The 25,358-nt window shown below is 43.4% G+C and overlaps 1 protein-coding gene across 2 annotated transcripts in view; it reads right to left on the bottom strand.

The window, feature by feature from the left end:
- Positions 1-25,358, bottom strand: part of cdh11 (cadherin 11, type 2, OB-cadherin (osteoblast)) — a 104,815-nt gene that overhangs the window by 11,961 nt on the left and 67,496 nt on the right. For both annotated transcript variants that reach the window (XM_034101157.2, XM_034101158.2), the window contains exons 5-13: positions 24,626-24,920; positions 21,189-21,308; positions 18,534-18,701; positions 12,177-12,364; positions 6,211-6,324; positions 5,994-6,133; positions 5,396-5,532; positions 2,132-2,253; positions 1,600-1,717 (exon numbers count right to left, since the gene is read on the bottom strand). In XM_034101157.2, coding sequence (XP_033957048.1) covers positions 1,600-1,717; positions 2,132-2,253; positions 5,396-5,532; positions 5,994-6,133; positions 6,211-6,324; positions 12,177-12,364; positions 18,534-18,701; positions 21,189-21,308; positions 24,626-24,920 — 1,402 coding nt within the window. The remainder of the gene's footprint in view (positions 1-1,599; positions 1,718-2,131; positions 2,254-5,395; positions 5,533-5,993; positions 6,134-6,210; positions 6,325-12,176; positions 12,365-18,533; positions 18,702-21,188; positions 21,309-24,625; positions 24,921-25,358) is intronic.

The raw sequence follows: 25,358 nt of genomic DNA, 5'->3' as shown, positions 1-25,358 counted from the left end.
CTTTAAAGTAGAGACACTACATACTGATATACACCTGAACATCAGCAGGAGAGGACTCTTTAAAGTAGAGACACTACATACTGATATACACCTGAACATCAGCAGGAGAGGACTCTTTAAAGTAGAGACACTACATACTGATATACACCTGAACATCAGCAGGAGAGGACTCTTTAAAGTAGAGACACTACATACTGATATACACCTGAACATCAGCAGGAGAGGACTCTTTAAAGTAGAGACACTACATACTGATATACACCTGAACATCAGCAGGAGAGGACTCTTTAAAGTAGAGACACTACATACTGATATACACCTGAACATCAGCAGGAGAGGACTCTTTAAAGTAGAGACACTACATACTGATATACATCTGAACATCAGGAGGAGAGGACTCTTTAAAGTATAGACACTACATACTGATATACACCTGAACATCAGCAGGAGAGGACTCTTTAAAGTAGAGACACTACATACTGATATACACCTGAACATCAGCAGGAGAGGACTCTTTAAAGTAGAGACACTACATACTGATATATACCTGAACATCAGCAGGAGAGGACTCTTTAAAGTAGAGACACTACATACTGATATACACCTGAACATCAGCAGGAGAGGACTCTTTAAAGTAGAGACACTACATACTGATATACACCTGAGCATCAGCAGGAGAGGACTCTTTAAAGTAGAGACACTACATACTGATATACACCTGAACATGAGCAGGAGAGGACTCTTTAAAGTAGAGACACTACATACTGATATACACCTGAACATCAGCAGGAGAGGACTCTTTAAAGTAGAGACACTACTGATATACACCTGAACATCAGCAGGAGAGGACTCTTTAAAGTAGAGACACTACATACTGATATACACCTGAACATCAGCAGGTGAGGACTATTTAAAGTAGAGACACTACTGATATACACCTGAACATCAGCAGGAGAGGACTCTTTAAAGTAGAGACACTACTGATATACACCTGAACATCAGCAGGAGAGGACTCTTTAAAGTAGAGACACTACATACTGATATACACCTGAACATCAGCAGGTGAGGACTATTTAAAGTAGAGACACTACTGATATACACCTGAACATCAGCAGGAGAGGACTCTTTAAAGTAGAGACACTACATACTGATATCTTGACCAAGCTCAACTCAGCATGATTGCAATTCCCACGTTTGTGTTCTTCAGTCCCTCTTCTTCTCGTTCTATATTAGTCTTGCCTTTCTCACTCCCTGTGTCTCGTCTTCTTTCCGTGACTCTCTCCCAGCCCTCACGGAACTTAATTCAATCAGCCGGCCCCCTAAGATATGTGTACAGACGTACAGAGACCGCACTGCAATTACTACAGCCCGCACAACACGTGTGCATTCGCTGGTGTGTGAGAGAGACTCAGAGCACCTGCTGCTCTCTGCAAGGAGGTGTGAGCCTCCATCTGGCTATGCTTTGATCTAATCTGAGCGGGGGAGGGGTGTGGGGGGGGGGGTCGGCATAGCAGCAGATGAAGAAACGGTACTGCTAGAAAAAGGGTGGGAAACATATAGAAACGAGATGAATAGAATAAGACGTTAAAGATCTCCTACCTCTGTTGTCTTTGACGGAGAAGTTGTGGTTGTGGGCGACTTCCGGAGCGAGCCTGAAGGTGAAGTGTTGTCTGTGAGCCATCAAGTCTTTGTCCACGGCGCTCACCGTTTCAATAACCTGACACACACACACACACACACACACACACACACACACACACACACACACACACACACACACACACACACACACACACACAACACACACACACACACACACACACACACACACACACACACACACACACACACACACACACACACACACACACACACACACACACACACACACACACACACACACACACACACACACACACACACACACACACACACACACACACACACACAAATGTCAACTACTATCCGAGTACATGCCATCTTTGATTTGCAAATATCTCACTAAAACACATCCATATATGTGGACGGAAACACACATCAGAAAGAACCACACACGCCACACGCACACACACACACACACACACACACACACACACACACAACACACACAAACACACACGCAAACACGTACCTTTCCCGGCACAACAGTTTCACACATGTGGACTTCGTTGTTGGTGGCGAATTCTGGGGCGTTGTCATTTACATCTTTCACTTTGATGTTCACACGCACTTTGGTGTCTTGGTGATGTCCTCCTGCACACAACACACACACACACACACACACACACACACACACACACACACACACACAACACACACACACACACACCACACACACACACACACACATCACACACACACACACACACACACACACACACACACACACACACACACACACACACACACACACACACACACACACACACACACACACACACACACACACACACACACACACACACACACACACACACACACACACACACACACACACACACACAATCAGTATGTTGCCTCCTATACAGAAACCTAAAGCTTATTTAAAACAGTCATATGTGCCTGGATGTTGTGTGTGTGTGTGTGTGTGTGCGTGTGTGTGTGTGTGTGTGTGTGTGTGTGTGTGTGTGTGTGTGTGATTGCCTGAGTGCCGGCTGTGTAATCTGAATCAACCCAACTCAAAAATACCCATGAATATTTCCCAGACAGATTGCCCGCCACTCAGCCGGCTTTTTGTTATTTCTGATTTATAGAAATTAGAGGCACGATGTTGCGAGACGTCAATATATCCAGTCTGTGTGCCGCGCTGTTCGACTGCTCCCACTTTCTTTCTACCGAGTCTGTGTTGATATGCTCAAGCAACAAATGTCAACTCAATACTGGTCTATAGTGCTTCATATTAACTCTGGTTATATTGTACCGTTTGTATCTGCTACTTCTATACGGGGTTGTCCTGCTTTTCAGAGTGTGGTACCCTTTAAAACTGTCCAGGCTTTCGGTTCTTCTTCTTGCACTTCTGGTTGTTTTCAAACTGCATTTAGTTCTCCCAGTACTCTGTGCAATGGCAATGAATCTAATCTTAATCCATATCTACTGAAGATTACAAGTATGGGAAACATGTGTGACGCAGACCGAACGTCTTAACAGCCAAACCTTGAGCTCAACTCAAGCAGAACACACTTCACTGTCCATTTCTGTAAAGAACATCACATCCGCGCCGCCTTGCATATTTCTAATTCGAGTCACTAAGACTTTTCCACTACCCTGTCATTACCAGACATTTATTTAGCTTTCCAGGGCCTGTTAGCGGTTAGCGTAGCCTGCAATGGTCCCAGTTTTGTGGGCTGCGAGCTATTTTCCATCTGGCCGTCTGGCGTCTATCGCGCCGCAGGGAAACCACGAGGCGCTCTGGTAGTTTGAGCCCCGACCACAGGATAGCAGGGCGGGGCGGCTGTGGCTCACAGATGCAGAGTCAGAGCGGTCGAAACCGGGGAGAAACAGCTCCAGAGGGGCTGTGACACGACGGGCACTCTCCCCTTTCTTCGCCCCTCAGACTTTCTGTATAGTTAGCAGAAGTTTGTGTGGTGTGGATTGGATGCTAAAGTTTCTGGGGCCTCAACTTTGCTTTTCTCATGCTGTGTCAGGGTTTGGATTCATGTGTGTGTCACTTAGCAGCGACCACAACACGTAATGTGCTGAACCGCATTCACAATATACAGTTTAATTAAAGTGAACAGCTGAAATATATAACCAGTCGCAATCCATGGTGTTTCAACATCTGTTCCTACTGTATGCTTTTAGACTTTCTTTCATTGTTCGTATTGTTAAAAGAAAACCGACAAAAATCTAAGGTTAATTCGTCTTTGGCATCCAAGACATCCTGCACATATATATATCAGTATTTGTTTCTATTTCAGAGCAAAAACTTTACATTAAATGCAGAAAAACTTCCAAACCAGGGTTACAACGAGTTACTCTGAACAAAAATAACAGCACCAAGCTTCTCCATGAGGCCAATCCCTCCTAGCTGAATATATAATTACTTAGCCGAGTGTCAGGCAGTTCTTCAGACGTTCACAGCGAATAATGCTAACTTTAGGTCCCACCCAGAGAGTATCAATTAAAGACAGCAGCTTGAAAAGCCCGTAAATGTTGTTCATAACATGTAATGGAGTGGATCCAGAGCCGCAGAACGACAGGGTGGGGTCTGAACGGCAGAACACGTACAGTCTGGTGGCTGTCTGGGATTTGTCCATCTGTTTGTTCATCTTTGACTTTTTCTCTTCATTCTATATCAGAGTCAGGGGCGGTCCTACGGGGTGGCACAGGGGGGCAGCTGCCACCTCAGAAAAAAAATGCCTTGCCACCTCAGCTGGCAGCTTTGTTTTGAAAGAAAGGTTGTGGCTCATCGGACATTTATGAGAGAAAATCTCTAATGTCCGAGTGCAAGTGAATGCAGCACAAGACGCGCCTTGTAACCGCTCCCTGGCGCGAGCCTGGAAATTGGATTGGTGGCGATTTCATTTGAACGGGGGGACAGCGCAAAACGAGAAGCATTTCGGATCCAAGTAGACGGGAGGAATGAGGTATTTGCGGTCTACAATGACAGAGAAGAGCCTGTCAAGTTTGGCTGTAAGGCAAGTTTATTTATAAAGCACTTTTCTGTACGCGACAATTAAAAGTGCTTTAGAAAACAAATTAAAATACTTTTTAGGAATAAATACAGTAAAAACACATTTATAATGGCATTTTACAACAGGCATTACAAAGCAAAGATAATACAATAATACAATAAACACCACAGGTATACACCTGAACATCAGCAGGAGAGAACTCTTTAAAGTAGAGTCACTACATACTGATATACACCTGAACATCAGCAGGAGAGGACTCTTTAAAGTAGAGACACTACATACTGATATACACCTGAACATCAGCAGGAGAGGACTCTTTAAAGTAGAGACACTACATACTGATATACACCTGAACATCAGCAGAAGAGGACTCTTTAAAGTAGAGACACTGAATACTGATATACACCTGAACATCAGCAGGAGAGGACTCTTTAAAGTAGAGACACTACATACTGATATACACCTGAACATCAGCAGGAGAGGACTCTTTAAAGTAGAGACACTAAATACTGATATACACCTGAACATCAGCAGGAGAGGACTCTTTAAAGTAGAGACACTACATACTGATATACACCTGAACATCAGCAGGAGAGGACTCTTTAAAGTAGAGACACTACATACTGATATACACCTGAACATCAGCAGGAGAGGACTCTTTAAAGTAGAGACACTACATACTGATATAAACCTGAAAATGAACATATTTGTGGCCCTTTTTAAGATACCTCTATATTTAGATCTCGTCTGTGCACACGTACCTATCTCTGTGGCGGACGCAGAGATGTTATGCCAGGCCTGAGCTTCTCTGTCCAGGGGTCTTTTCGTGGTGATCATGCCGTCTTCTGGGTTTATGCTGAAGAACTGCTCTATATCTGTGTACAGAGGGATCATGTACCTACACGGAGAACACACACACATTTAACACATGAGGGACACACTGAGCTTCCAACATTATGGAGATCATTTGGTTTCAACTCAATACAAAAACACAAAGGGTAACTTCTGTATAGCACGTCTTGTTGTTTCAAAAAAGTCTGGACTCAGTGACTTTCATAACAAGTGTCTGGCTCTGCCTTGGTAATCCTATTTAGCATATTCTGGTTGAAAAGCTCTTCATGTAATCTGCGTAAAAATAGGAGTTGTAAAGCAACGTTTCTCCGAGTCATATTGTTTGTTCAGTGTCGCTGAAGGAACACTATTTAAAAAGGATGTTGTTTTGGCAACTTTCCAATACACAGTGGAGCGAACATTGAAGTTCCCCCACTGCTAAAAGTCTGACTAAGTAAATGTGTGTGTGTGTGTGTGTGTGTGTGTGTGTGGTGTGTGTGTGTGTGTGTGTGTGTGTGTGTGCGTTACCTGACGGGATTGTTGGCAACATCAGTGTCTTTCGCGTGGACTCGTCCCACCGAGGTGCCTTCGGGCGCGTTTTCTTCTACCTCAAAAGTGTAACTGGGAGCGACGAACGCAGGAGGCTCGTCCGCATCCTCCACCGAGATCTGAAAAACACACATTTGAAACTCTCCAGTCGCTCTCCTGCTCATGCATACACACGTGTTTTTTTTTTTTTACATACCTTTATTGTGGCTTCGTCCTTATATGGCCCCCACGAGACGTACTGAGGGTCGATGTGAGGGTTGGATCCCTCCACCTTCAAAGTGTACGACCTCTTTGTCTCAAAGTCCACGGGCTGAGAGAGAGACAGAGAAAGTACAGAGGTCATGAAGTCACCACATCTCTGAAAGTTCATCAATATTTTATCGTTGGGGCGATGGTGGTGAAGTTGATAGGGACTTGGCTTGGGAACTGGAAGGTCACTAGTTCAAGTCCCGGCAAGACCAAGTGCTACCGAGGTGTCCCTGAGCAAGGCACCGTTCCCCACACTGCTCCCCGGGCGCCGTTCAAAATGGCAGCCCACTGCTCCTAACACTAGGATGGGTCAAATGCAGAGAAACAATTTCCCCACGGGTATTAATAAAATATAGTTTATCGTAATATCGTTTGGGCGTGGCCTTCGCGGAAACTTTTTGTTAGGATTGCAACCGATCAGAATCCACTTCTCATATTTCCGAAACTATTCACGCTAAATGTTTTTTTTTGCAATATTCTTTCGCCTAAAAGACCATTTATCAGATATTTTGTTGCTGCCTTTCTCTAGATATTTGATATCCATGTTGTATTACTCGCTTTGTTTTATTTCAAGTAGAGATAATTATCACGACTATTGCTTAGAAGTCAATAAAAGTGTATAAACCAATATCCCTCACACACACCCACAAACATGTCAGAATCACACATTGTACATTTAATTGTTATTTAATGGACTATAGGGGTGTCTGCCTCTTCCTGTACTCTATATTATGCATCCGTTATACCTCTCTGAGCTGCTACACAGCTACACGCCAACTCGCACTCTCAGGTCAGCTGATCAGTTGCTCCTAAGGATGCCAAAAACAAAGTCTAAGCGCAGAGGGGACCGAGCTTTCTCTGCTGCCGCCCCTAAACTGTGGAACGACCTGCCCTCGCTCATCAGACAGGCTCCCACACGGACTGCTTTTAAATCCCGTCTTAAATCCCACCTCTTCTCCTTGGCATTCAGAAACAAGTAGAGTGTTGCTTTTATTTGCTTTCAGTGGTCTATTGTTTTTACTATATGGCTGTTATTTTATTTTAATTATTACGTTTATTCTGGTTTGTATCTTGTATTTATATTATGTTGTGTGAGCTTATCTCTCTGTACAGCACTTTGGTCTGAAGGTTTTTAAAGTGCTATATAAATAAAGTTGGATTGGATTATGTAAACCCATTCATAGTAGCTGTTTCTACTACACGCATATCTTTGTGCAGTGTAACGATGTCTATCTAATAAAATCAAAAAATTAAAAATTAAATCGACTGTTTTAATTTGTAAGGTATAATTGTAAATGTAAATTGTAAATCTGTAACCCTGTAAGGTGTCCTTGGGTGTTTTGAAAGGCGCCCCCCAAAATAAATGTATTATTATTATTATCTAAGGCACTGTGGAGCCACTGCAGACACTGAAAAGCATTGAGTCACCAGTGTCATATCCTTGTTCTCCGATAGGGGGAGCTGTTGCTACATGAATGAAAACATGTCAGTTTAGCAGTCCAACTTTTACCATAATCCCTACGGACGCACAATGCACAATACCTTGATATGACATGAGTAGTTTGGACCCAGAATTAGTCCTGTGTTTGGTTCTAGTTGATGGAAACTAAATAATTCTGTTTTTAAAGAGTCACGATTAGATTTGGGAGTGTGGGACCCCACTAGAAAAGAGAGTGTTTGGAGATGTAATCACCAGGACACTTGTTCTGTATTCCTATTTATTACACCCCGTTATAATCGACACGAGTGAATTAAGAACACTTACCATTACAAGCATTGCTTTTCGGTATCACAGGCAGGCCACCGTTCAACCCTGAGATTCAATTCTCTCGTATTGAGTTGAGCTCCAATTCACTCGCTCCATATTGGGAGAAAACACATCGACTTGTAATGGCCTCGCTTTTGAATCGACTTGAGAGTGTGCTTTGAGGCATGACACTCAATGGCCCCACAAGAAAACCGTACACATTTCACTCACGTCACCGTTTCATTCAGTCATAACAGGAAAAGTGGCAGAGCAATTACAGAGCAACGACTATAGGTGTATAAAGAGACCGTTGGAGACCGCTTTCATTCCTGAGAGTTGCTCGGAGGCGTGAAGCCAAAGTAGCGTGACTCTTGAGCGTCCAATAGAGCGTGCCGACTCGCGTTTTTGCTTAAGCCCCGCCTCTAATCCGCACGGTCGAATACATGTACAGGTACAGTAACTCCAGATTCGACTTTTAGCACATTTTACAACTTGTAGACCCCAAAAGTTTTGTTACTGGCAACTATAAGAAGTCTCTTTTCCAATCTAAGTCACATCACAGACCCTGTGCATGATATTAATGCACACAATATCTTGTTTTTTACTACTGCACATATTTTATTCTATTTCTAGGATTACAACCATTAAATATTGCTATTTTTACTATATTTTGTAATCTTTTTTAATGTTATTATATTTTTCTATCTGTGTTTTTAATTTTGTTTACGTCTATGCACCACAACACCAAGTACAATTACCTATTTCTGATTCTGCTAAAAAGTATTTTTGGGCCCGATGACATCACAAACTGACACATACGTTTCAGTACCAACGTTTCGGTACATTTCCCGGGGGGCTTGGCAACGACCCTCAACCCGATAAGCATGCTTCTAATCAACCTTCCTCTGTTCTCTAGATCTTACGCACTGCAGGGATACACTTTAAGTCAACAATAGTTGGCAGTCATTGTGCATCAGCTACAGTTTAATACCAACGGGACGATTATGAACACTTCTGCGTTGCCAGCAGCTCTTGGCTGCGACTTCGAGAGCAGATCCGTTGTAGACACAGTGAAGAAAAAAGACAATTCGGGTATCACTGCTGGATTGTGAACCCAGATGAAACCCCTCCTCGCTACGTGTCAGACCGTATTCTGGATGTTGAACCAGTGGAGTCCCAGCAGTCAGTTTGATCTTTTCATCTCGCGGCTACCGACACTTAATGAAATCCCAGTGGGGGGGGGGGGGGGGGGTGGGGGGGGGGGGGGCGGCCTCATAAGCCCTGTGTGAAGTGTTGGAAAATCCCTCTTTGGGTGTATTAGTTAAACACACACAAGTTAGCAGGGGTTAGCATTAGCAGGGGTTAGCAGGGGTTAGCATTAGCATGGGTTAGCATTAGCATGGGTTAGCATTAGCATGGGTTAGCATGTCACCGATAGCTGCATGACTCGGAGACAATTATTGTACCCGTTCTGTTCTCCATTAGGATCCCCATTAGCACGAGCACTGGCTATTCGTCCTGGGGTCCTCTCACACACTGTCAACATATTGCAATTTCAATATGCTTTGTGAGAGGGAATGATACGTGTGGAAATATTTGTACTTCGTTTTAGGGGCGGGACTTCTCTGCATCTCCACACAAATAATGCACTTAATGCTATTTGGACGTTGAGGTATTGTTTTTACAAACGATATTGCTTTTTTGGATGTCCTCCACGTAGCCGAGCTCTCGTACCCGTCGCCATGTCACCTGCTTCGCTTCAGCCCTTCCGTGTGATGTTGCTGCCAAATAACTCTCTGCTGCAGGGACGTTTCTTCTCAATGGATCGTTCCTCTCGTTTAGCGTGTCGATGACAGGTACGATGTTTCTGACCCAGTTCTTTCAATATCTCCGTTTCCTCTCTCTCTCTCTCTCTCTCTCTCTAATCAGTGTGAGATAATATTCACAATAAGGCCTCCCTCTCTCAGACACACACACACACACACACACACACACACACACACACACACACACACACACACACACACACACACACACACACACACACACACACACACACACACACACACACACACACACACACACACACACACACACACACACACACACACACACACACACACACACACACACACACACACACACACACACACACACACACACACACACACACACACACACACACACTGCGGGTTAAGTGCCTTGCTCCAGGGCGCCCACCCGTTGCATGTGCTGAGTGAATAGAGGCAGAAGGACTCATTGCCCCTCTGGTTCGATGGAGGCCTCTACCCGGGCGGTCCTAACGCCGCTCTCACACCGAGCGCCACAGAACTCACTCGGGCAGACGCTCGTGAGGAAAGCCATGAAACGGACGGCCATCGATTGACTCAGACATTTTCCCACAGCATCAGCCGGCTGCTCTTTGAGGAGTCATCGCTGCCTGGACAGGAAACGCTGCTCACCACCAACGCCGTTCAACACATACCGTAATGACATGCTACGACGCCACACAAGGGCACGCTGAGACTCTGCGGGATCAAATGATGTCCATCGTTGAATTTCTCTTTTTCATTTCTAGGATAACGATCCAAGAGAGGTTTGCTGCGCATTTCCTTATTTTCCGACTCACGTTTGATAGTTCTTTACTGTATGACTTCCACAGCTCTTAATCCTGACCCGCAGCTACACATACAACAGTGTGTGTGTGTGTGTGTGTTTAAAATAGAGTGTGTTTGTTTGACCGAGCAAGGTGTGTGTGTGTGTGTGTGTGTATGAAAAAATAAGAGACTGTGTGTGCATGCATTAGTGAGACAGAGAGTGAGTGAGAGGAAATAATTGTGTGTGCTGAGCTGGATCACTGAGAGCTGTGTGTGTGTGTGTGTGTGTGTGTGTGTGTGTGTGTGTGTGTGTGTGTGTGTGTGTGTGTGTGTGTGTGTGTGTAACGTGAGCTTTCTGGCCTAGGGAAGCATGGAGGTTAATGCACTCTCAAACATCCTTCTTTCTTCTAACACCTGACATTAGCAGACGCATTAACTCAAACGTCGGATGTATAAAGCTCTCACTGAACTGCTTTTCTGCATCTGCAGGCACATTGAAAAAGTAGGCGACTCAGGAAGTAGCTGCTGTTAGCTTTGGTCCAACAATCTTTACCAGAAACTGTGACTTCCTAAGACTTGTTATGACCAGAGGAATACTACTACTTTCTCCCTTTCTGTGCCGCATGCTATTTTCATTGTGAACTGTTTAAAGAGAATTTGAATCTTAATTTGCACGTTTTCTTTGGTTTTGCTTATTTGTTTATATTTGATTAGATGAGTGCACTGGCCCTTTGCTGCTGTAATGCTGGACTTGTCCCCAATGCGCCACATGTGGATTTCTGAGTCTGATTACTTATTTTATCTCCATTGGTAAAACGTCACTATCCAAACTTACTCACTCACTAACTAACTGCTGTTGAACATAGTTGAGCATCAAGCATTTAGATCAGGGGTGTCAAACATAAGGTCCGGGGGCCAAATCCGGCCCGCGACTTCATTTCATGCGGCCCCGCAAGAGCTCTGAAAGAATATAATATGTTTATTATACGATTACATGATTACACGATTTACAGAAGCACGTTGCCCATAAAACTACATGTCCCACAATGCATCTCTCGTTTAACTTTTTCCTCAGAATTTTTTTTTTTAAATGTACATTTTTTTATTACTTTTTCTCAGAATCTAGCTTTTTTTTTCCAGAATCTGTATTTTCTTTTTATATAATTTTGTGACATTCTCAGTGAAGACACTTGCAATTATTTGTCCTAGACTTCTGCTTTCAGACGTAGTTAATTATGAAGTTATTACCATATCCGATAATAATCCAATGCAGAGGTAATAATGTAATATAATGCATTATTTGAAATATATAAAATATTTATATATGTATTTTTATATAGCCTTAAAGTTACCATAATGCTGATGTGGCCGGAGATGAAATTGATTTTAACCCCCTAGATTTTAGAGTGATATTTCTTGAAGGAGGAGACCAAACACTGAGCAGAAATAGAGGGAACAAGACTCCAAATGTATCATAACGCTGATCCGTGATTTCTGGATGAGGAGAAAAACCATCTCCCCGAAAACAAAATCAAATACAGCGTTTTATCTCCATCTCTGTCTCCTTACCTTCTTCAGTTTGATCACAGCCTCTCTGGTCTCAGAGTCGGTGCTCATCTCGAACATGTTCATCCCGTCTCCGTCTATCAGTTTGTAGTTCACCATCCCGTTGTCCCCCATGTCGGGGTCTTTGGCCTTCAGACGGCCCACCTCCTCCCCCGGCACTTTGTCCTCTGACACCGACATGGCATAAACACCTGAGGGGGAAATCAAAGGCAGAACATTTACTTTATTAGCAGAGGTGGGAAGTAGTGGAGTACAAATACTTAGTTACCGTACTAAAGTACATGTTTCTGGTATCAGTACTTTACTACTTATTTTTCTGATGACTTTTTACTTCTTACATTTTGAACACAAATACCTGTACTTTCTACTTCTTACATGTTGAACTCAAATACCTGTACTTTCTACTTCTTACATGTTGAACACAAATACCTGTACTTTCTACTTCTTACATGTTGAACTCAAATACCTGTACTTTCTACTTCTTACATGTTGAACTCAAATACCTGTACTTTCTACTTCTTACATGTTGAACACTAATACCTGTACTTTCTACTTCTCACATGTTGAACTCAAATACCTGTACTTTCTACTTCTCTCATGTTGAACTCAAATACCTGTACTTTCTACTTCTCTCATGTTGAACTCAAATACCTGTACTTTCTACTTCTCTCATGTTGAACTCAAATACCTGTACTTTCTACTTCTCACATGTTGAACTCAAATACCTGTACTTTCTACTTCTTACATGTTGAACTCAAATACCTGTACTTTCTACTTCTCACATGTTGAACACAAATACCTGTACTTTCTACTTCTTACATGTTGAACACAAATACCTGTACTTTCTACTTCTTACATGTTGAACTCAAATACCTGTACTTTCTACTTCTTACATGTTGAACACAAATACCTGTACTTTCTACTTCTTACATGTTGAACACAAATACCTGTACTTTCTACTTCTCTCATGTTGAACTCAAATACCTGTACTTTCTACTTCTTACATGTTGAACACACATACCTGTACTTTCTACTTCTTACATGTTGAACTCAAATACCTGTACTTTCTACTTCTTACATGTTGAACACAAATACCTGTACTTTCTACTTCTCTCATGTTGAACTCAAATACCTGTACTTTCTACTTCTTACATGTTGAACACACATACGTGTACTTTCTACTTCTTACACTTTGAACTTACTTTTACTTGAGTAAAGAAGTTTAGTCAGTACTTCTACTTTCACCAGAGTATTTTTAAACACGAGTATCTGTACTTCTACTCGAGTAAAGGCTGTGTGTACATTTGCCATCTCGTGATATCAGTATCAACTCGTCACGGCTTGCTTTAGTAACACCACTTAAAGTCTCGTGTGTACTATGTGAGGCGGGGTCAGCTTCGGAGGGCAGCGAGGCATCAAAATGAACTCCGCCATCTGTTCGATATGGCCCGAAGGATTTTCTTTTTGCCCGGCGGATATAAATCCCCCCGATAGCGTCAGGTGAGCGGACACCTGGCTGCAGAATGAGAGCAGCCGGACCATATGTCTCCTCTCTCCACTTTTATCTTTCCCCCTCCCTCTCATCTTTCATGTTCCCTAAAACCATTTCCCCTCCCTTCATCTGTCTCTTCTTATCATAAAATCCTCAGACTCCGTCCATCATCCTGCTTATACTCCCCCCCTCCCCCCAAATCCTCCTCCATAACTCAGGCGTTTATTGCTCCGTCACTTTACAGCTCGCACACCACTCGCATGTTTATCCTGCCCGTCCAGGTGTTGCAATCTTGTGATTCGTGAAATATCATTTGGTCATGTGGCTTCAGAGGAAAAGCGAGTGGGGGACATCCATCGAAAGACCTCCTCCACCTCTCAGCAAAGCGCTGGCAAATCCCTCCTCTTCGTCTCTCCTCTTCCTCCCTTCCTCTCCATATCTCCCCCGTTCCTCCATCTCTTCTCCTGTCGCTCCATTCTTGCTTTTCCTAAGTAGCTTAACTTCGGTGGCTCCTGGCAGCTGAGTTAAACGTTATGACAGGACACACACATGCACCCGTCATACAGGAAGTGTATATATTTACAGGGGGTCCGCGGGGTCTTAAAACGCATTAAAAGTTGATCAATCAATTCAACGAAAATGAAGGCTATTAAAAAATATTAAATGGGATTTCCAAGGTGTTACATTTTGTAGCTTGTTTTCAATAAGTATACAAAGTGTCCAGAGAGGTTGTGTTCTACGGTCTGCCTGAATGTAGTCATGGCGTAGGTGTGTAGTGAGATTCTGTGGAGTTTATTGATGGCATCCCGTTGGGTTTGACGTCATCTGAACAGGACATCGCACGCTCACTGCTTGATAGCGCGCGGTGGTCCGTTTATGCCGGTTGCTAAGCAACATCGTTATGGGGAAATGCAAGTCTGCGTCCAAACGGTTGGAAGATAAGGAGGAAGGACAATCAATACTGTATATAGTCAATGTGAGGTGAAGTGTGTCGCCAAGGCAACCGGTTAGAACTCAAAGTGGAGATGAGGTCTTAAAATGTGTGGAAAGGGTCTTAAAGAAGGTCTTAATAGGTTTTCCATTGACTTCAGGATTCCTGCGTACACCCTGATTTACAGTTTAACAACACAAGTCATGCATGTACTTGTACTGTATGCTACTCGTTTTCTTTTGTAAATAACATCTGCATGGTTTGGAGAACACAAAACGGCTATTTAATGATTTTATTTATGCGACGAATCAGATTTGTGTTGTCAACTAAACGGATTCCTCTGTCATTATTCTGATACGTTTTAATATTTGTATTCAAGATGTTATTATTTATTTGAAGTTAGGATGATTCGTACGTCTTATATTACCTAAACATTAGATTAAAGTGCTAAAAACAGCAAGTCATCTTCGCTTGATTCAGAACAAGGACCATGGGTAATGGCTTTCTCAAGAAAGTGGATATTTGTTGCCACTATTGCGAGATACTACACCTCTACTTCTGGCTATCCTTTACACATCGTCCCTCTCTGGTTTGGATATAACCTTCCTGTTCGGTAATCCTCCTCTAAAGTCACGTGACAGACCTTTTAAGGATGGATTTGTGTTTCGTCTTTGGTGATGAGAATCGTTCTGTGTTCCTAAAAGACATCGGCCAGAATATCATCTTTCCTAGACGTCTCTTGTAATCTGCGTTTCGTCTGCGATGCTCAACCAGAGGGAAAGAAAGCTGGCTGACATGTATTAACGATATTTAACAAAAGCCTCTCCGTCATGTCGGTCTAATAGAGACTGAAGAGAGACTTTGGGAACGATCGCTTGTTATTCGTCTGATTTCCCGCCCATCCTCCCGTCTGTGTGCTTTATAAGGAGGTGAAATGGAGAGAATTACAAGGACGGAAAATATGTGAGCGAGAGAGAGAGATCGAACCTTGGAGTGAAAGAAATAAAAACAGCTTGAATGGAAAGGGGAAAGCAGCGGGGAGGGAATCCAGCTGTGTCTTATATCTGTTTTTAATCTCTTTCATTGTGTTTTCTCTTTGAATCTGAATGTATTCTCCACCGCCTGCTTTGCCTCTTCTGCTTATCTGCTTTCCTTTCTGCCCAGCTACTAAATAAGTAATCACTGTCCTCATTCCCACCATCTGGGAGGCTTCTCTCCTGCAGGTGTTCGTACGGCTTTACAACAAACGGACCTGCTTCCGGAGCATACTGCTGTGCGTCGTCTCGTATCGCAGATGCAGAGAGGACGTCTGGCCGAATGCAAAGAGGTACACACTTGATGAAGTTGGTTATAAAACCTGCATGTTGTTCTTTTCTATCTTCTCTTCACAATGTTTCATATCCACTTTGGAAATCGGGGACAGCAGGAAGCTTCATCCTCACAACAATCACTTCGTTATCATTGTACTGAATAAAGGGCGCTCGAGTGGTTTCCAATTGGAAATACACCGTCCTCTTCAGTCCAACCTCTACTGACTTCCTGCTGCTGTCTGTCTACCCTTTAAAGCCCCCATGTCATGCTTTCCGGTTATCACCCGCCCCCTCGTGTTATGAAGGTTTCTGCATGTGACCGGTCTGCAGTCACAACCCCTCAAAGTGCACCCTGTAGCGAGTAAGCTCTAACACAGAGAAGACCTGTCTGCTGCCCCAGAACGCCTCGTTGGACATTTATCTTTCTCCATTGTTTGCTTCCTGGGTTCTGTGACGTGTGAACTCCCAGATCAACAACAAATGACCGGATTGGCCCAAATGGACCAATCCGTGGAGCCCCTCACTCACCAGGACCCCTTGGCTAGCTAGCAGGGAGTCCCATTGACTTGCATAGAGCTCCCTGGTTGGTAATAGACGAGTTGGGATGGCGGATAAATCCTCTCCACAGACCCATTGACTCACAGCGTTATAAACCTTTTTCTTTCTCGATATCAAGCCACACTTATTGTTTTCACTTCGGCTGTGAGTGTGTGTGTGCTCAGGATGAGTTTCGCTTGTTCTCGCTGTATCGATGACCCGGAAACCTGTCCGCTCCTCGCAGCACCGAGCCTCGCAACGTCCCGACCAATCAGAGCACACTGGGCTCACAGGGGGGGGGAGGAGCTCCAACAAGCCGTGTAGGATGGAGAGTGGATACACAGACGATACAGAGATGCTGTGAGAAACCAATTGAACAATGTAAATCCACAATGGAAATATGATCAGTAGAAATGGCCACGGGACCTTTAATGGTTTTGTTCCTAGAGATGCACGATGACATGAAAAGTTATATCTTCTACGATATTAAATCCCGATTAGATCTCAATCTAGACGCTCGATCTTTATGTGACAGGAACAAATGATGGAGGTTTAAAATCAATATGTCTCGTTGCAGGATCTGTACTCAGAGATCGCAACCCAACACTACGTATCTTACTACAGGCAAATATTATATGTTCCAGTAGTTCCATGATGATGTATTTCAGTTCATGTCCTTTGCTAGACTTATGAGTAACCTTCAGAGTGCCTGGGTGACAAACACAAGTTCCTGTTCCCCGTTCCACGATGAGTTCCTGATTTCCTCAGTCATATCCGGCTTCAACCAGTTCCTGATTTACTACATTAGCAAAGTCCAGTTTCTGTTCCTCTGGAAAGCAGCCGTAGCTTATCTCCCCATCCAGCCTGCCACAGTGACGAAGTGTTGTTCAACTGATCCTATAAAACCTACACACACACTTCCAGAATAGTGTGTGTGTACTTTCAAGGCCTCGAATAAAGAACCAGAAAGACAGTTCCCCAGTTTATTGTTGATCATTCTGATTCGTATATCTCCATAGTATTGACAAGGTCTACGATTTCCGTAACACAATTTAGGACTACCGTACTTTTCGGACTATAAAGCGCACCAGCATATGAGCCGCAGCCGCTAACTTGTCCGTCTGTCTTGCTCTCGTTCTGTCTCTCGGTTCCACTTTTACTTTGGCGCGCTACCTGTCTCACTCTTTTCCGGCCTCCAGCTTTTCCTGCTGGAGCCCGCCGCTTAGAGGTGGCGGGCGCGGACCGGTCCTAGAGCCCATAGTGTTAAAGGTGGTTGATTTTACCTGTAAAATCCATAGATCTAGGAGGTTCCCTAGTGGCCGTTAGCGGTACGAAAGAAATGGGGGAAAAAGTTGCGGTTTATAGTCCGAAAAGTACGGTAATACTTTTTTCCCTTAACTCCTAAAACTGTCCTGTGTGTTTTGTGGCCTCGAGGATCAGATGCTATCTTTGCATTGCAGACGACTGAATACGACAGTCTCTCAGAGTCTTTTACATTCGCTGCGTCTGCTCGTGTCTCTCCCTTCCCTCGTCTTTTCACATTCTCCACAGGCTAAATCCTGAGCCCTCGTCTCCCTCTCTCTCCTCCCCTCTTCTCTCCATCCACTCCTCGGCTGAATCTCTGCCAGGAGCTTCTCTGCTCAGAGCCACAGGAGGGAGAGCGTGGAGCAACAAGAAAACAAGACGACAGACAGGAGCAGAAAGACGGAACTCCACGACATGGCGGAGGACGGGATGCAGACGCAGAGGGGGGGTGTTTGACAAAGAAAGAGACGAGAAAAGTACAGCGACGCAAAATCACTGACGAGGCCCTATCACGCTTTATTGCGTTTTCCCTTTCCTTTTCTGTCATCAGTTTGTGTGCATCCCCGTTTTCTCTCCCACCGTTTAACATTAGCTGTAGCTTACACACTTGTTTGATATGAGGTTCCTAAATAAATTCAATATTCAACATGTGAGCTACAAGAAGTGTACACACACACGCACACGCACACACACACACAACGATGTAAGATTGTAATGTGACATATTATATAGTCGACACTTAACATACATCAAATATCATATTTCACGGAAGGTGTTCGACTCACTCTGTGGGAACTTCGGAGGGTTGTCGTTGACGTCGGTCAGGGTGATTTTGACCTCCGTGGTGCCGGACAGCCCCCCCATGTGCCCCCCCATGTCTTTGGCCTGGATCAGCACGTCGTACTCCTGGCGCGCCTCGCGGTCCATGTTGGGCAGCGCAGTGCGGATTATACCTGGATGGAAAGATTTAAAAACAAAGTGCATACTCGCATTACATTTCTGTATGTGTCCTTATTATCGCTATGATCCATCTGTCCTTTTACAGTGGCTTTGGCTTCAACTCGAGGTGTGTGTGTGATGCGTTCTGTTCTTATGTGGGTTCCTTTCAGGACTCCACGTGGTCCGTGTTGTGCTTTATGTTAACCTTACATGTTAGTGTATTCATGTTTCTGTGGTCTTCATTTGACTTCCTGTGAAAGGTGCTACACTAACCGAACGTGTTATTATTATAATGATGATATTTATTGTGATTTACTTTCCCAATAGTCGGTGTCATTTATGTGATTTACCAAGATATTTGCTGTTGCAGGAAAACATCGCTTAATCGTCATTTAAATAAGAACTCCAGTTAAACATGTGTGAAGTCTTATTTTGCTTCATTTCAAGCCCCGGTAATTCTTCCTTTCTGTTTCATTCATCAGCCGCTTCTCGCTTTGCATCTCGCTCTTTCTTCCTCCATGTCGCGCTGCAGTGTCTGAGGCTTTCCACTGTCATGTTGTGCCAAGTGTGTGTGTGTGTGTGTGTGTGTGTGTGTGTGTGTGTGTGTGTGTGTGACAGCATGCAAAGCTGATAATCTCCAAACCAATTAGAAATGCGAGCTGTGGATTTGAGCCAGTCAAATAACCGACACTGGTTTGATTAGTCAGATATGCACTCGGTCCAAATCCTCTCCTCTAAACCACTTTCTCTCTCCCTCGCCACCCTAACCTCTCACTTTCTGTTCTCCATCTCAGCTCCAAGTCTCTCTGTCCTTGCCTCTCTTCTTCTTCTTCCATCCAATTTATTTTCTGCAAACCCACATCACTAGTCCCGGGCTCTGCAGTGTCCTCTGGGGACCTCTCCTCACTCAGAGCCTTCTCTTCAGCGCCACTTTTCACTCGGACAGATGAGCTGCTCCATGATCCCCGCAGCAGCAGCGAGTATGTTGGATGTTGTGGCGCAGAAAAGAAACATGACTTCCATTTGGTTTTAGAGACAAACATTATCCACATGGGGGATGATGTACATGGTGTTGTGGTTCACAAGCATGCACTATATCGTAACTACTTTTCTTGGAGAACTTGAGTGTCTTAGTGCCCATCTTGTAAAGCCTTGCACACAGCCATTCCTTTAATCGTTTCATTTGGAATATCTTACAATAGTTTTGATTCCAAATGTGATCAGGTTTATAAAGTCTGGCGACCAGCTTTGATTTTTTTTGGGGGGCGGATTTGTTTGCTATCCAAAAAAAGAGCCCACGCTAGTTAGCTGACTTCGGCTTCAGTGTTTTCAGTAGCAAGTCAATGCACGCTGCTTAGATGACCCAAATTAAATGGCTTCTTTTTGACACCAGTGGCATGATACCTCAATAATGAACCCAAAACACATGACTTCTATTTGCATATCGCTGCGTCCACTCAAGCTAACAACATTGCGGATGCTTACGTAGCCAAGATGTCGGTCAATGGTTCCAGCGTTCCAACTTTTTGAACGTTGTGATTGCACTAGAGCTGAACGATTAATCGATTTGAAATCGAAATCGCAAAGCCTGCGAATTTTTTAAACTTTTTTTTTCTTCTTCTTATGTGTCAGTCATCCACACCAATCAGAAGTGCTGTGCTCCACATGTACCAGCCATTGTTAACCAATCAGAAGTGGCCCATGATAGAAGGTGATAGACAGATTGATCCAATCACCTGCCAAGTATTTTTGAAATATTTTCCAAATGGCTTCCAATGGAGCTTTAGATGCTTTGGTGAAACAAAGCGTCTGGGTCAGGTTAGTGATGCTCCATCACGTGTTTCTATCACAGGGAGAATCTGAAACTGAAGCTTGAATTTAAAGCAACGGAAGTGTCATGTAAGTTTAGTTCTTTCACTCGTAGCTCGGGCTGCGGGGTGCTCGAGACGGGAGCACGTTGATACGACCTTCCTAGCCGGAGGTATGGCCGCATTTTACAATAAACTTCCGTTGGGTCGCTTAAAAACAAATATCGCAATATCTGTCAGAAAAATCGCAAATAGATTTTTCCCCCAAATCGTCCTCCCTAGACTTATAGTCGTCCCACCATCTGGACTTATAGTGCATGTAGCCACACTTTGCATTGAAGTATGCATATGGAGACAGAGCACGGGTCTTACGCTGCTGCAACGCCAACATTTCTCGATAACGTACTTCTCTTATCGTATTTACATGATGTAACAATTGTTGTCGTGTAGTCGTGTGTACACCAATGGCAGCTTTGAGTTCCCAGCCGTGTGGATGGTCGTATTACTCCCGTTACGTGGCCAAGATGGCGGTCGTTGGGTTCAAAAGTGTCCACCGTTTCAACTTTTTGAATTGCGGATGCTTCCGTAGCCAAGATGGCGGTCGTTGGTTCCAGCCTTCCATCTTTTTGAACGTTGCGATTACACCACCTGGACTTACAGTGCCTTTCGCCACACTTTGCACTAAAGCCTCACCTGTCTGCGGCTCCACGGAGAAGTACGGCTGCCCTTGCAGAATGCTGTAAACCAGCCTGGCGCTGTTCCCGTAGGTGGGGTCGTCTGCATCTGTAGCCGTCACCTGCATCACGGACGTACCTGCACACACACACACACACACACACACACACACACACACACACACACACACACACACACACACGGAAAAGAGAGATGAGTCAGAGGATGTGACTCGGTTCAAGAATGGTTTGACAAAGCGTCTCGTCTCAAAGTGTCAGTTCACCGCGGCACGGGGAGAGGAAATGAAATAAACATGTCCCCTCTGCTCGACACTTCAGCTGCACTGCTCCGGTGAGGCTGCTCTAAACTCCTCATTTCTCTACGTTTCATCATGCCGGCTCAGAACAATTTCAACTTTTAAATAAAACGTTATATTTTCTGCATGTGGTGACAGAGTTCTACAACCCCCACCTTGATTTATAAAACCCATCAAGCTGAGGCGATAAGCCAAATAAATCAGATGTGCACAGGTTGGAAAGATGTTGCGTTATTGTTGAAATTCCCTTAAGCAGATGCGACACGACTCGTAAAACATCCTCGCAATAAAAGTAATACCGACTGCACTTTATACCTCGAGATGTACGACTCCACTTTAATTATGGAGTTACGCTTTATTCTAAATAAAAACAATCATACAATGACAACATCGTTGCAGTATAACGATCAAAAGCTAATCCTGACCATCACCATGGCAACCAAGATGTCTTACATGTATTCATGCTTCAATATCTTTCTAATCGTATATAACTTTTAGGCACACAACCATGAGACGTATAAAGACAGAACTTGGTCAGAAGTTGTTTTGCCTTTGGTTAGAAATGAGCTCAAATCTTTTTGTCGATGCTTTTAATTGAACTATTCATATCTTAAACTGCACTGTAACTTTTATCCATGTATTTTTCCTTAATGTTTATTTTATTAGCTTTTCTTTTTTAATGCTTAATGTCTTTCATTTTTTTTTTTTGTAAAGCACTTTGAATTGCCTTGCGTTGGAAAGTGCTATATAAATAAACTTGCCTTGCCTTAAGGACATCAGCCAAAGTCATTGCAATGAGCTCATCGAGTAGTTTTCGCTTCCCTGATTTGAGACGCATCACCATGCCAACGGTTTTAAAAGCGGTTCCAATGCTTGCCTTTAGGTGGCACACGTTGGACTAAAACTGCTGACTTTGCAACGGGCTGATATTTGCAAAAAGCCATTGGGTATAAAACTGGAACCAAGTGTTCTTCAATGTGGCAGCTACCTGAAGTGTACCGGGTAGATTACCAACTATTTGAAAGAGACTGCCTTCTGTATTTTCTCTAGTTCTGACATCCAGGAGGGAACGTGGACGAGGGATGGGAACGATTCATCGAATATTCTAATATTCGAAATGATTCAGGTATTCGAATAAAACATTTTTATTTTTTTTTGGGAGTGATGCCTAAATTGATTATCAAATTAAATAATTAAATGTATACGACAGTGCCATAGCTAAATGTGTTAGGTGACGTCTAAAGGTGTGTTCCGCTCACCGGTCCCTCACAGCGGGCAGAGCTGCAGGTGCTGATCTCTCTCTCGCGTCCGGTTATACTTCACTCGTGTTTATGTCCAAATCCATCAGATCTAGCCAAAGATATGGCTGCTGCCCCTCCCTACAACAATAAGCGCTGCTTGGCAACCGTGTGTGGCGGCAAAGTACTAGACATTTTGACTGGAGAGATTTAGTTTTCAACATATTTGACCAGTCATAGTCCGGTGATTATTTACACTCTAAGAAGAGTTAGCATATATACATGCTATACCCGCAGCCTCCGTTCCAGCTGAGGGTCTTCTCTACAGCTGGGCTGATTGTGAATCACCTCCGCACATGAAAGCTGTAGGCCTATAGCTGTCAAACTGTGATCACCAGTTTAATACATTTGACAAATTCAATTTGGTTTCTACACTTATTTGAACATGTATGTATTTCCAAAAATTCGTGAAAAAAAATTGGGTTAAAAAAAAAATTCAGAAACATTTTTTGAATTTTTATAGGATATGTATATTTCGGTTAACCGTTTTTTGGGGGGTCGAATATTCGAATATACATCTGCTTTCAAATTCCCATCCCTAACGTGGACCTAGTTAGTCAAATGATAGCGTTTCTGTTCTACTTCTGTGCTGGTGGAAGATGGAAACCAGACGTTCTGCATTCAGGATTCAACTCGGGAAGCAGCTGGTTGGAAAACCCAGCCTGAACAGAACTTATTCAGTGCTTTCAGTCCGGCCCATTCAATGAAGACGGGATTTATCTGGCTCTCAGAGTTTCTGCCGGTGTGGTTCATTCCAGGTCAGCCCAGAGGAGTTGAGACCCTCCCCGATCACATTTTGAAAGAAAATCTTTAAAGATCAGAAGCTGAAAGCAAGGAGACTGAGGAAATGGCAGGAGGTCTCATCCATGCCGATCGAAAGCTACATATTTTCTCTGCTAATGGTTCGGTCTGTTTTCCCCCTCCGTCGCACTTCCTGTGGTCGGATTTCAGGGATAATTAATAATGTATGAAAATAGCTGTTTAGCAGAAAACAACACGGACAGTGCACTCCATCGGTGACTTCATTAGGAAACATCACTCAACGTTCAACGGATAGACTTTCTGTGCTGTTGAGCATCTCTTCTGAACGGCTGCTGTTTATGCCAATTATATTTCATATTTGGACAGCAAACCAGTTTGAGGGTCAGCTCTAAAGATAAGCTCTCACTCAAAGCAGGGCTTAGTTACATCAAACAAAATGGAGCACTAATAATCATCCAGGACAAATCTGTTAACAATATTTTTTTGAATGACAATTTCTCAAATTAAAGGTCGGAAATTAGCACTAGATTAAAACCAAACTTATTTTTTATTGAAGAAAAGTGTACAATGTACATTATTAGATTATAATTCAGTATGTTAAAATACTTTGTTGAGATGCATATAGACTCAGTTTTGGAATAAGTACTAATTTATTAGGTAAAAGTAGCCATACTAAAAATCGTAAAAATATTCTTTACAATTAAAAGTCCTGCATTCAAAAGTCTTACTTAAGTATAAGTACAAAAGTATTGGCAACAAATTATATTATTTTCAGAAAGCCAATATATTTATTATTGCCCATTTTAGCATTTTACCAAATTGCAATCTTTCTGTTGTCACATTTTAAATTCTTTAAATCGAAGCATTCCCCCACTCTCGTCCTTTATTTAATAATAATAATAATAATAATAATAAAAGTTATTTGTATAGCAGCTTTACTATCCGTGCTTTAAAGAACAAGAAGAAAACATAACAACAAAATCAAAATAAATACAGAACAAGATAAAAGTAAAACTGACAAGAAATTAAAATAGGTTAAAATAAATCGATTTGAAAAACAAAATGTTTATACTACTCACCAACATTGGACATCTCAGGCACCCTGGCGTAGTACGGCCCGTGCAGAAACTCGGGGGGGTTATCGTTGATGTCCTGGACCTTCACGATGAACTCCGAGGGCGGCTCCAGAGGCTTGTTGGTGTCTCGGTTCACCGCCTGCGCTGTGAGCGTGTACTGAGCCTGCTCCTCGCGGTCCAACGTCTTCGTGGCGTGGATGTTTCCCGTCTTGTCGTCGATAACAAAGATCGTTCCCGCACCTTCGCCCGACAGGATGTACTTTATTCTGCCAACGCCGGAGTCTACGTCTGAGTGGAGCTGCAGCAGGGGGGAGGAAGAGGGTGAGTGTTGGGGAAATCCTGAGTGTCCTCTTCCAGCATGAGAGTAGCATGCTAACAAGGTATCCCAACTGCAGCTGTGAACATGGCAGGATGTGTGATGACCTGGAAGAGCATCAGGGCTGTTTGAGGCAGATGATAGCTATGTGGTTAACATGAGGATGCAGCCTCTATGGAGAGAGACATCAAGCATGCTCATTTCTGACGTGGAGCTAATCTGAAGTAAATATTGAATACTGCTTTCTGTTCCTCCATCTTGTGACTGTGTGACTCCCTCTCTTGATATTAGCATGTGAAGGACACTGCTCAGGAACTAGTTGATGCTCTGTATGATGACTCCTTCCATTCTGGAGAGGATCCCAGATACATGAGATTGAAGCTCAAACTGGTGACGAGTGATTTTTAACATTTTTGAGAT

This window comes from Pseudochaenichthys georgianus, chromosome 15 (genome assembly GCF_902827115.2).
Source record: "Pseudochaenichthys georgianus chromosome 15, fPseGeo1.2, whole genome shotgun sequence".
NCBI lineage: Eukaryota > Metazoa > Chordata > Actinopteri > Perciformes > Channichthyidae > Pseudochaenichthys > Pseudochaenichthys georgianus.
The sequence above is the reverse complement of the archived record's forward strand: the minus strand, read 5'-3'. Positions and strand labels throughout refer to the sequence as shown.